Consider the following 13,113-nt stretch of genomic DNA (forward strand, 5'->3'; position numbering starts at 1 on the left):
AATTTTTGTGTGACAGCCTTTTTCATTGAGGAAATGAACATTTGCATGTTTTCTTTACATCCTTATTAACCACCTGTTTGAGCTCTCCAGAACCATATTTGGGCAGGCTTTCACTTAAGCTATGCTTTTTCCTTGCAGCTGAGAAAGAAGGGAGAAGGGAATGGTCAACATTTATTACAGATAAAGACTTGACTAGTAAACTTCTTTTTGTGAATTTCAATTTTGGGGATTTGGGCTAATGGTTCATACTGTTTTTAATAGCACATGCACAGAGCACATCTTAATAAGGAAAGATACCCGGTTCTGCCCAGGTCTCTTACAGGTACACATTCTGCAGTGCTATGCATCTGAGCTTCTCACATTCCCCCTCACCTTCCTTCTTCTTACAAGGTACATCCAAGAAACCCTTGAAAGATGCATGCTTCTTTCTTCTAATCTAAGGTTATTATAGCTACTCTACTGGGGCATATTTTCATTAAATATTGAGTGTAAGAGTGGTTTTGAAGTAGAAGAGTAGAGACTCTGATATTCACTTCTCATCCATCAGAATGTGGCTTCGTAAATCTTTTCTAATCACTTTTCACGTGATAGAATTTTTACATGATCCATGGTATATTGGCATATAAAATAGGTATACAAGTAAATTTTTTACTGATAATGATAACAATTTTTTTTAAAAAAATTCTTTGGTATACATATAATTTTACCACATACCACAAAAGCAGCATTGAATTCTTTAAAAAAACTGAATATTTGATACTGTAGGATGTAGAACATCTTTAGCATTTTCAATATTAAGCAATATTTTGATTTTGTAATTGTCAATGATGAGTACACCACTTCACATAAATATAAAATGGCAAGAGTATGTTTAGGACCATTCCTTATTATTAAAATAATAACTCTTGTAGCAGAGTGTGTAAATTTTCTTGTTGGAAAGGATGTTGAACTGACCACGAGTTCCCATGGAATAAAGAAAATAAAGGTACATTTCCTCCTGGAACCACAATTAATTAAACAATACAATCAACTATCACTTCCACATCTTCAACGTAACATATTCGCATCAAGTCCAGATTCTGGTCACGGATCTTCTTTCCAGTTGTATTGATTGTTGAGTTATTGGTTGTCCATAGTTTGAAATCGGATCTGTAATTTAGAGTAGAATTGATGACCAGCTTCCTTTATCTCTTATTGTCATTGTTCTATGTCAGTCTCAAATGTTTCCCATCTAACTGCTGATACTATTGTGTTGCATAGCCTCAAGTAGTAATATTGTCATAGTGGCAATATTGTGGGTATAAAGAGTCCCAAGTCTATCAAATATGAAATAATAATAATAATAATAATAATAATAATTTTTATTGATTACCCCTTAGGCCATATCACAATACCAAACCAAACAAGGCTTGATAAGATTTGATTACATCCTATGTAGTAAGTTAAAATAAGACACTTATAAAAATACAGTAAATAAATATGATAAAACTAATATGAAATATTAGAAAATCTGTAAGACTGTGGGTAGTATAACCTATGGGTTGCCGTACATTGAAGCCAACTTGACAGCAATTCACAACCACAAACATAAAGCATACTGTAGGTGGGAGTTTACCCTGTTGGTATTTATCGAGTTTTTGTTTGGTGTCAAGAACTGACAGCAACTGAAACAAAAGAACTGAAAGGGCAGTTTAAACCTAATGGAATGGAAATGTGTGATCTGAGTATATGTGTTTCTGAAAAATATTCTATATTACTCTCTGACTGATATAGGTAGTAGATTGTGAGCACAAGCTTGTATAAGAAACCCAACAACTTAGGACCCTTCCAAACAGGCCCTATATCCCAGGATCTGATCCCAGGTTTTAGTTTATCCCAGATTATCTGGCAGTGGGGACTCATATGATCAAGTTTAAAGCAGAAAATATGGGATCAGATCCTGGGATATATGGCCTGTCTGGAAGGGCCCCTAGTGCCTACTTCCAGGCAACTTGATAAGGTTGAACATTTATGTTTGTTCCTTACTAAAAATGTAAAAATTGCATTGTGCTATTGAGATCTTGAATTACTACTGTTTTATATTGCCCAGCACATAGATCACTTCTGTGCTCTTTTCTTGTCAAACTTTCAAAAAGTTCCATGTGAAATGTTATATGTGTAATTAATATGTGTAATGGGAACAGACTGCATTTAAAAGAGAAGCAGTACACTGCAGTAAAGAATTATTTCTTTGAGAGGGAAAATGCTTCATCTTTCAATAAAGGAAAGAAATAAAGGAGAAAAAATATATAATTCAGTAAAGCTTCTGATTGCTTTTATGAACAAGGAAAGAATGAATGCTTCAAGGGTAGGAAACATGAAACATCACTGGATTTCAACTAGAAATTTTAATTGTATTATTATTAAATCTAAGAATGTAATCTTAAAGTGTTTGAAGACAAGAACTTTACATCTCAGGGCTCTATGTTTAATTTCTTTTCCCATACTTGGAAGTCATCTTTCCATTCACTTTCTGAAATGAGTTGCTTAACTGGACACTACTGCTTTGATATTAGTATTTAAACTTCTCATATTAGTTATATGAGGTGCTCCATGTTATTAAACTGAAATAGAACCATACTGACCATAATGTTTTCCATGCCATCCCAAACAGAGGCCCTACACATCCCGGGTTTCTAATGTTTTGCAAAATGTACACAAATACATCCGGCTTTCCCTTTGAACCTTAGAAGTATAAAGAGGATGGCCCCAGCCTGCATCCTTTCATCATATGGCACAACACAAAGGCTCTCCTTCCATCCAAACTGTTGTGACCTCAGGGGGATCAGGGGACAGGTCAGCACAGCTTCTATATTTACAGACCCAACATCCAATAATATAACTGTTCTCTGTCCCAAATGCCACTTCTGTAGCGTATGCACAAGAGAATTATAATAATAATAATTATTATTATTATTATTTATACCCCGCTACCATCTCCCCAAGGGACTTGGTGCGGCTTAAATGAGGCCAAGCCCACAGTACATCAGTAAACAAAGGCAATAAGAAAAACAATCAATACAAAACAATTAATATAAATCACATAAACAAAAAATAAACAATAAACAATAACAGTAACACACAAGCATTTAAAAATCTATGGCCGGGCCAAATGTAATAATTAAAAAATTAAAAAATAATGCAGGGCATGAACAAGATAGGATATAACTGGCATAGGGTTTTTTTCAAAGAGGGATGAGGGAATGCAGTCAGTCCTAGATTAGTGGTAAAGTGCATTTTGAGGGCATATTGCTGAGAGTTTTCCTTATTCTGGGAAGGCACACTGGAACAACCACGTTTTCAGGCTCCTCCTCCTAAATACTGCCAACATTGGGACATGTCTGATGTCCTTGGGAAGTGAGTTCCAGAGTCGGGGGGCCACCACCGAGAAGGCCCTCTCCCTCGTCCCCACCAATCGTGCCAGCGAAGGAGGTGGGAGTGCGAGCAGGGCCTCTCCTGATGATAGAAGAGATCGTGTGGGTTTGTATACAGAAATGCGGTCACGCAGGTAGGCGGGTCCCAAACCATTCAGGTCTTTGTAGGTACGAACCTGCACCTTGAATTGGGACCGGAAAATGAACGGCAGGCAGTGGAGCTCCTTAAAAAGGAGGGTTGACTGCTCTCTGTAAGAAGCACCAGTTAGTAACCTGGCTGCCGCCCATTGTACCAATTGAAATTTCCGTGCCGTTTTCAAGGGCAGCCCCACGTAGAGTGCATTACAGTAGTCCAATCTGGAGGTGACTAAGGCATGGACCACCCTGGCCAGATCCGACTTCACGAGGTACGGTTGCAGCTGGCACACGAGTCTTAATTGTGCGAAGGCCCTCCTGGCCACCGCCGATGCCTGAGCTTCAAGCGTAAGTGATGAGTCCAGGAGGACACCCAGACTACGGACCTGTGACTTCAGGGGGAGTGCAACCCCGTCCAGCACAGAAGATGGGGCAGGGCCAATAATGCCCACACCCAGTAACTAATAAACGTCTCTCCCTCCAAATCAGCTGCCACTGTAGGGAAGTGTAAGGAAGAGATATGTTTCTTACATGTCCTTAGATTGTACCTTCGATTTATCCATGAATCATAGCAAAATCCATAATTTTGGCCCCCAAACCTTTTCTCGACTTTCTTGCCAGTCTCGTGAGATTTGCAAGCAGACTGTGAAGCCTCATGAGGCTTATATAGTAAGCCTCTAATAAAAATATCCAATGCTGGTCCACTCTACTTCAAGTAACCAAAATGACAGAGAGCACAGAGCATTGACCCATGGATACTTTAAACCAGTGGTTCCTCAGCTGTGGTCTGTGGCCCATCAGTGGTCCACAAGAACAAAAATATTGTCTGGAGTCTCACCATTACTACACCATTGCCTCAAAATCACATGGCAACAAGAGTTACTGGTCTCACGAAACCCTCTTTTATTGCCGAGGCAGTGGGGATGTCGGGAAAGGAGAGGTTGACTACCCATGAAAAATTACTACTACCACATCAGTTCTAGATTATTAAATATGGTTTTCTGTGAATGAGTAGATGGTGACTACTAGAAACTACTACTAGTTTCTGTTCTGTGTCAGAAACTAGAGCTAATGTTGTCTATCCTATGCAATTTTCTGAATCAGCACCCCAAATAACCAAACAAATCTGAAGTTGACCAAAACTGATTCATAACCCTTTTGGTACTAATGTTAGAGAGTAGTCCCTGGTCAAAAAAAAGGTCGAGAACCACTGCCTTAACCCAAGATTTGGGGGGGGGGGGGGATTTGCCATTTTTTTCACCCTACATGACCACATATGGTAAACTGCATTGAATTTTGAAATCATGATATGAACCATTATTCCTTTTGTTCCTGAGGGAAAATGGAATTTATTTGGGATGTGTAATTTAATTGGGGAGAAGTAACTTTTTAATCTAAATTCCTGTCATGGGGTTTCTTTGGCAGGATGCCATTACTGTCATCTCATTCTGTGAGAGTGTGACTTGCCCAAAGCTGGGTTTCTGTCTTGCGGGGAATTGATACTGAGATTCACAGCCTCTAAGTATCAAATGAAGACAATGTCAAATTTCTTCTAATCAATTCTTGTCAAGAAAATCCCATGACAAATTATATTTCCAAATTGAACTTATATTCTTTTTTTAAAAAAAATGGTTTGGTGGGGAATTCAGCATGAGAATTCATTGAAGGGAAATAGTTACTTACGCTAATAGATACACTTATTACATAAAGCCGATAAAATGTTGTCATTCATTGGGTTCAACTAATTGCTAAGAAACATGGCAAACTTTTAGCTGTGTAGAGCTTTTTGTTTGCAGACAATAGAACTTTGAATTAAAGATGGGAGAGCTTTGTAAGTATTCAGCTTGACCATTGCTTTCATCTATATTTTTACTCTGAATAGTAGGACTGTGGATATTAGTAATATTTGGCTTCTATAAGAACCTTGTGTTGTAGATCAGCCAATGGTTGATGGTTTAATTGATGATTTAGAGAGCACTATAAGCTTTCCTGTGGCACCAATTGATGGGCCCTCAAGTCTGGGAAATACAATGCTTGGAAAGGATGATTCTCTGTTAGAAAACTGGCTCACAAAGTGCAGGGCTTCAAGGCCATTTAGGGGAGTTAGAAGTAGCAACAGCAGATAAAAAATTGAGTGAAGAGCTGAGTGATAAGGGGGATTCTCAGGAAAAAACCACCCAGTAGCTATGAAGATCAACAAAAGTCTTCATTTACAAATCAAGAGCCTAGAATAGACTATGTTGGTCAGAGACATTATATGGGAAAGTTGTGAAGAAAATTCATGGAAGACTTAATGCTTTCATGGCTGTCTTTTTGCTAGTTATACCTTCTTGCTTGTGGACTTATGCTGTGCCTGTGATTTCTGGCTGTTCTTGGACTTTGTCACATTTGGAACTTGATGAAATCTTTGGATTATTGTTTGGTTATCACCAGTTTCTAAACCTTTTTTGGATTACATATCTTCCTTTCTTATTCCTCATTTTATATGCTTTTTATGTGTGTTTTTTTACAATAAGCTGTTTGCTTATATTCCTAGTCTCTTGTGTGGTGTGGTAGTCATAGGTGTTTCCAGACCTGGAGTGCAACACCTTGTATCCCTGTCCAAGTAGCCATGGGGAGATATGGCAACATAAAAGCAACAGAAAAGTGAGGAACAATGGCTGTTACTAGAAAAAACATCCGACTCTTGTTATGGCACCCTAAGGAGCCTTAGGGTGGCACAGTGGGTTAAAGCCCTGTGCCGGCAGGACTGAAGACCGACAGGTCACAGGTTCGAATCCGGGGAGAGGCGGATGAGCTCCCTCTATCAGATCCAGCTCCTCATATGGGGACATGAGAGAAGCCTCCCACAAGGATGATAAAACATCAAAATCATCCGGGCATCCCCTGGGCAATGTCCTTGCAGACGGCCAATTCTCTCACAACAGAATGTTCCTGACACGACAAAAAAACCCAAAAAAACCCAAAAACCTAAGGTTGCAACAGTAGGACTTTCTTCTCCGTGTATATAATTGTGACGAAATTGTGTCAATTCTTCATTTCCTAGAATAATGACATGGCTAGTAATGAAATAAGAATCCGCTTCTTAAGAATAAACATTACTATGGTTCACAGCTAATGGCATTAAGAAGGTGACTATATTGTATGTATGTTATATTTTAAGGCAACTGATTACACTTTTCTCTACAACTATTCAGAAAACAGTAATTCCCATTGAAAGTATTTATTACTGCAAACAAGAACTACCTCAAGCTAGTATTGTATTTTCCAAACCATCTCATCTAAACAAAAAGCAACTAAATCAGAAGTCAGTAATTCCGAACAAGTTCCACATTATGAAAACCAAATGTTAATATATGAAAGAGACAATTTGCCTGTGCGTTTTCTAGGATTCGTAGCTTTGAAATATTTTACCACAAATGTTAGAGGTTGAAAAAATGCACTCACATGTCAGTTTGATAGACGCCAAAAGAACATTTTCCACATATGTTTGTGCTTAAACATTATTGGAACAAGATGGAAAAAGTAACATCGATGCAAAAGTAAGGTTAAAACATTAGCTCTTAAGATTTGTGATTTAAATACTTTTTCCCCCTTCCAGTTAAGTCAGCCAGCTTTTCCCATGTGTTATTTGAAAAGCTCTTAAATTTTTAAAATAACTGTCTTTTATTTACAATCACCTACAAGTTCTTTTTGGCCCTGCATTTTATCTTTAGGGATGTCTGAATGTGAAACTTCAAAATATTGATGCATAAAAATCATTTTAGAGATTTTTGATATTTTAAAAATGTAAAAGTAAACTATGCAAACGGAGACAAAGCTATACATTTGTTAATGTAAAGATTATATATATCTTTTATTTTTCTTCTTTGATAACAGCATGTATCTATAATAGCAATATGCAAACTTGAACTGCCCAGACTTTCTCATGTTGGTTGGGCTTATTTATTACACGAATGCCCATCTTTTCTCCTGTTTCTTTTAAAACATTTTATTCTCATTCTATATCCATGAAGGTTGAAAATAGTTGATTGGGCTGAGGATACTCTATGAACCTATTGGTTTAGTGGAGATTTAAACCTATGTCTTTCTGATCCTTACTGAGTAATGTAACCATTACATGATACTAAATATGATAAATTGTCAAGGCTGAGCATGGAGACTGAAGAACTGTTTTGGTGAAATACTTTTGCCTTCAAGAAAACTTGAAATTAAAATGAAGCCTTTACTATTGGAGAATCGATCTGTCAGTCATAGCTTATAGGAAGTACATTGTCACGAGATATTGTTGTACTCCAGACCTGGAAACACCTATGACCAGCTTACCACACAAGAGTCCAGGAATATAAGCAAACAGTTTAAATTTTAATATGAAAAGCATATAAAATATCAGGAAAAAGAAAGGAAGATATATAATCCAAAAAAGCTTAGCAAAAGGTGAGAGCCAAACAATAATCCAAAAGTGACAAAGTCCAGGAACAGCCAGGAATCACAGATATAGCGTAAGTCCAAATTCAGGAAAATATAACTAGTAAGACTTGAACAGGAGTACATGAATACAAAACTTCCAGAATATATTAAATCCAAAATCAAGCTTGACTTGAACCAGGAACTAGAGAACTCAGGTTTAGCTTCTCACCCTAACACAGCATTGCCCGAACTGACCTTAAGGTAAACAACTTGTTGTTTAATAGACACCCATGAAATCATTCCGTTTCCCATGAATTTATTTCACGACTTTCCCACATAATCTTTCTGAATGGCGCAATCTATTTTTGGCTCTGATTTGTAAACAAAAGACTTTCGTTGATCTCCTTAGCTGCAAGTGGGTTCCTATGGAAATCCTCCTCCTTATCACTCAGTTCTTCATTCGATTCCTTATCTGCTGTTGCTACTTCTGACTCCCCTGAATGCCCTTGAGGCCCTGCACTTTTTGAGCCGGTTTTCTCACAGAGAGAACCATCATTTCCCAGACTTGAAGACCCATTGCTTTGTACCACAGGAAAGCTCACAGTCCTCTCTAAATAATCAGTTAAATCATCAGCCTCTGGTGACTGATTTACAACATATAGAGAATTCACAAACACAACACACATTTTAATAGCACAGAATCAGATGGCCCTCTCTTGAGTTTGGGAGGGCCATCTGATGATGTGGTTCAGGAGTCTCAGCAAGATTTTTATCTGATTTCAACAGTAAGAGAAGCTTCTGGCTGTTCCAAGTGGGGCCTGTACAGGAGTTGTCAAGTTCTCTATCCAGGATGTTGTTGTTCATTCGTTCAGTCGTCTCCGACTCTTTGTGAGCTCATGGACCAGCCCACGCCAGAGCTCCCTGTCGGCCGTCACCACCCCCAGCTCCTTCAAGGTCAGTCCAGTCACTTCAAGGATGCCATCCATTTATCTTCCCCTTGGTCGGCCCCTCTTCCTTGTACCTTCCACCTTCCCCAGCATAATTGTCTTCTCCAGGCTTTGCTGTCTCCTCATGATGTGGCCAAAGTACTCAGGATAAAATGTGTGAATTTTTATACCGAGGAGGAACTTCTAAAAGATTAAAACTGGAAATCCATATGTATTATATATTTTTGGTTACATACTTACATTTAACAAGCAGATGTGACATTTCCTCTCTGCAACTTGCTATCAGTTGAGGTTGTAGGTGTCTGACAAGGCAGTGGTTGATGCAATACAACACTTATATTTGGGGGGGGGGGTGATATCAGAACTTACTGTAGAAACAGGAAATGGTAGATAATAGCAAACTGCTGAAATTAATGTCTTCCACCAGAACTTACCATAGAGTCACCATACAGGGCACATCCTGTACATAATTATATGATAATTGAATCAAACAATGATATTGTGTTTATTTGCTGGTTTCTTCTAATGGCTTGTCTGTGATGTTTTTGGTTCATGCCTTAGCAGTCTTCTGGATTGCTCTGGTTCAAATGAAATATAAGGCCGAAAATTGAAGAATGTGCAGCATGCTTCCAGGCACACACATAAGATCTCTGGGCTTCCTTTCCCAACTGGATCTCTGTGGCTGGCCTATGCCAGAGCTCCTTGGTGCTTTGGATTAGTTGTTTGTTTGTTTTTTTGAGAAGTCACAAGGACTTGTTATTTAACATTCTATTTATCATTCTGAACTCTCCACTGAAATATAAAGTAACTCTTAAACGAGAATGTTAGATACTATTCAATAGATGAGTAACCCTAAACTCTGTCCCTTACATTGCTTATAAATGTCATGTTTATTTGAATTACTTTTATATCACTCCTAGCAAAGAATGTTCTAGAAAGACCATGTTAAGGTTATCTTTTATGATAATGTTAAAAACCAATTTTGCAGCTGACTAAAATAATAAGAAATCTCAGATTCTAGTTTACAAGTTGATGTTGTATGGCTCTGACTTACAATTTTACAATACATTACAATGGTTTTTGGGAATTGATGCTTACTATTGTGTGTGTATGTGTGTGTGTGTGTGGGGGGGTTGTGCCCATGAATTAGAACTGGTCATTAAAATTATTAATTGTACATAGGGAACACCTTCAAAAGATGTAAAGAGTTGCTTGAATTCTGTTTTAATCATTAGATTTGACAGGTCCCTCTTCTTGTTACCTCTCAGTAATGAGTAACGTAAACATATTTATAACTATTTCAATATCACTGCAGTTTGTCCATGTTCAGACACAATATCAAGTGTGATTAATATGATTAGGTTATGAAGTTGTCTTGTTTCCTTAAACCATAGATAAGTTTGACTAATCTTTAGGATTTGAATGTAAGTTATAATAAACTGTTAATCGCTTTCATAGTGATGAATTTAGACACATTAATCCATATGCTAAGATGACATGATGCTTTCTAGTTTTCATTTTCTCTTCCTGACATTTTGTAAAAACAACTACTACAGGCTGTCCCCAAGTTACAAACATCCAAATGGCTCATAATTACAAATGGGGGTGAGACAACAGGAAGTGAGATAAATTTGCCCTAAGAAGGGAAATCAACTACTGAAGGAGCTGTCATGAGGAAAAGTGGTCTTCACTGAAGTTTTATCACCAATCTTTGTTTCCACAATAAGCCAAATTTTTCAAAATCCTATTATCATAGGGACTGAAAGTGAGGTGAAATCTTCTGAACAGGGACACAGACAGCAAAACAAACACCACAGGAGTGTTCACTTTTCCCTATGCTATCCAAAACTTACCTACATCTATATGGAGAGAGCTAGAGTTACACTTAAAAATGTACCTGTTCCAACTTACATACAAATTCATCTTAAGAACAAACCTACGGAATCTTATCTTGTTTATAACTTGGGAATTACCTGTACTTTATTCCTTGTTCAACTATTACTGCTTGTGCTCATATAGTTTTATAATATGAAATTATGAAGTAGGAGAAATGAGAAAACCTAATTACTTTTCTCTCTTCTCCTTTTCCTGTTGAATTTTTTTTACAGATTTGAAGAACTTGTGAAAAAGTTCAAAGTAGAGTATCACGCTGGTGGATCTACTCAGAATTCAGTTAAAGTGGCCCAGGTTTGTTTCTTCTCAAAATTAATTAAATATAAAATGTGTTTTAAATTAATTGCTTAAATACTTAGTTGACTACAAATATTGTCTTTTATTAGATTTTAAAGGAATTGTCATTACATTGATAATGTATATAAGGACTATCAACTTAGAATAGGATATGTGCTACAATTATCTCTGTCAGATTTCAGTTATATGTTTTGTATATGTGGGTGCAAGGAGGTGTCCCCCAAAATCCGGTGGGACTGGATTTTTCTCCTCCTATACCACATCTTAAAAGCATCTAGTCATAAGCACAGGTTTGCTCTCTCTGTCCCTCAGTTAACTCACACTGTGATCCATTCTTCAGCTCAGCTGAGCAGTTTTACAGTTTTATTTACAAGATACTCACACATCCATTTGTCACAGCACGAGGTCGACAATGAAAGAGAAAGAAGACCTCCTGGTCTCATAATTTATAATAGACCCTTATCAGTATTCCACACCTCTGGATATGATATGATCCTTGACCAGAAGGTGTGTTACCCTGCCTTTCTAGGCATCCACTGAAATATCATATTTAACCTCTGGATGGCCTGTTCCTTCACATGCCTCAAGGTTGGATTTTCCTAATACATAACTCTGCCATTTCATCAACAGTATACTGGGGTGCTGAACTGAAAATTAATTTGGTGTATATATTATGTGTAATAATCAATATAGCTTGAACTGACAATGTATGCTGACTAATTTTACTTATAAGACAAATTTGTGTGTGAAAAGGGGTAAGGCTAGGATGACATTTGTACCTTTTCCTTGATAGGATTTTACCTTTCAGGTATTTTGTGGTAAGTTTTTCAGCACTTTAAATCTATATTTCACATTTTTAATTGATATAGAACAGTGCCAGATCACTAGCTACAGCTGAGAACAGCATAGAAGTAATATTCTGTATTTTACTGATTCTAAGGCACACTTTTCCACATTTAAGAGGCTCCAAAATGGGATGATTTTACAATTGATGGCATTTTAAATTAGTCGGGTTTTTTTTTAACACCCTGTACTTTACTGATGGGAAGAGACATTGTAGTTCTGGAGGAAACCAACGTCCACCACTGACTCACAAGTACATTTTTGAACAAAGTGATGTGCCACTGTTATGGAGCAAGGTTTTTTAGTTTCCTAAGTCGCTCCTGATACAGTGTGTGTGTGTGTGTGTGTGTGTCAGGAGCGACTTGAGAAACTGCAAGTTGCTTCTGGTGTGAGAGAATTGGCCGTCTGCAAGGACGTTGCCCAGGGGACTCCAGGATGTTTTGATGTTTTACCATCCTTGTGGGACGTTTCTCTCATGTCCCCCGCATTGGGAGCTGGAGCTGACAGAGAGCTCATCCGCACTCTCCCCGGATTCAAACCTGTGACATGTCGGTCTTCAGTCCTGCCAGCACAAGGGTTTAACCCACTGCGCCACCGGGGGCTCCTGTTCATACACTGTGAAGAGTTCTTCCGTGGAAAGCTCTCAAGGGAGAGGTCACCTTTTGTGTATAATCGCCAGTTCTAAGATATCTTGGGATCAGTGGAGACATTTTCTAGGCAAGGGAGAAGCAGAGGTTTTCAGAAGACCTAGTTGCTTCCTTTGGTAATTTGCCAGGCACTTGTTTTCTCACGTCAGCCAGAGGCTAAATAGGGGCCAGAAAGAGGATCCACCCCCCGGGGCACAAAAAGAATGCCAAACTCCTGTTTTGAAGGAAAATTGAAGATTTTACCTCGTGATTCACTCCTGCTTGCTGGAGAATTATTTGCATTTATTTTCTACTGACAGAGATGTGAGTAAATCTAAATCTGGGACAAAATGGAATGCAGCTAGAACTATTGCAAATTCCCAAACGGAGTTGATGGACTCATAATTAAGAAACACAAAGGCTAATAAATCTTGTGTGGTGGAACAATTGTAATTGCATACATACCCAATAAAAGTTTGAGAGTTGTAATGTAATTGCACACACAAGCCCAATAAAAGTTTGAGAGTTAAAGTTTTGTTTTTCTTCAAA

At 37.9% G+C, this 13,113-nt stretch overlaps 1 protein-coding gene across 2 annotated transcripts in view; it reads left to right on the forward strand.

Moving 5' to 3' along the window:
- The window catches only part of ADK (adenosine kinase), a 183,441-nt gene that overhangs the window by 67,222 nt on the left and 103,106 nt on the right, over window positions 1–13,113 (forward strand). For both annotated transcript variants that reach the window (XM_060769135.2, XM_067466954.1), the window contains exon 4: window positions 11,014–11,092. In XM_060769135.2, the coding sequence (XP_060625118.1) occupies window positions 11,014–11,092 (79 nt within the window). The remainder of the gene's footprint in view (window positions 1–11,013; window positions 11,093–13,113) is intronic.

This window comes from Anolis sagrei, chromosome 3, assembly GCF_037176765.1.
Source record: "Anolis sagrei isolate rAnoSag1 chromosome 3, rAnoSag1.mat, whole genome shotgun sequence".
In the NCBI taxonomy this organism is placed as follows: Eukaryota; Metazoa; Chordata; class Lepidosauria; order Squamata; family Dactyloidae; genus Anolis; species Anolis sagrei.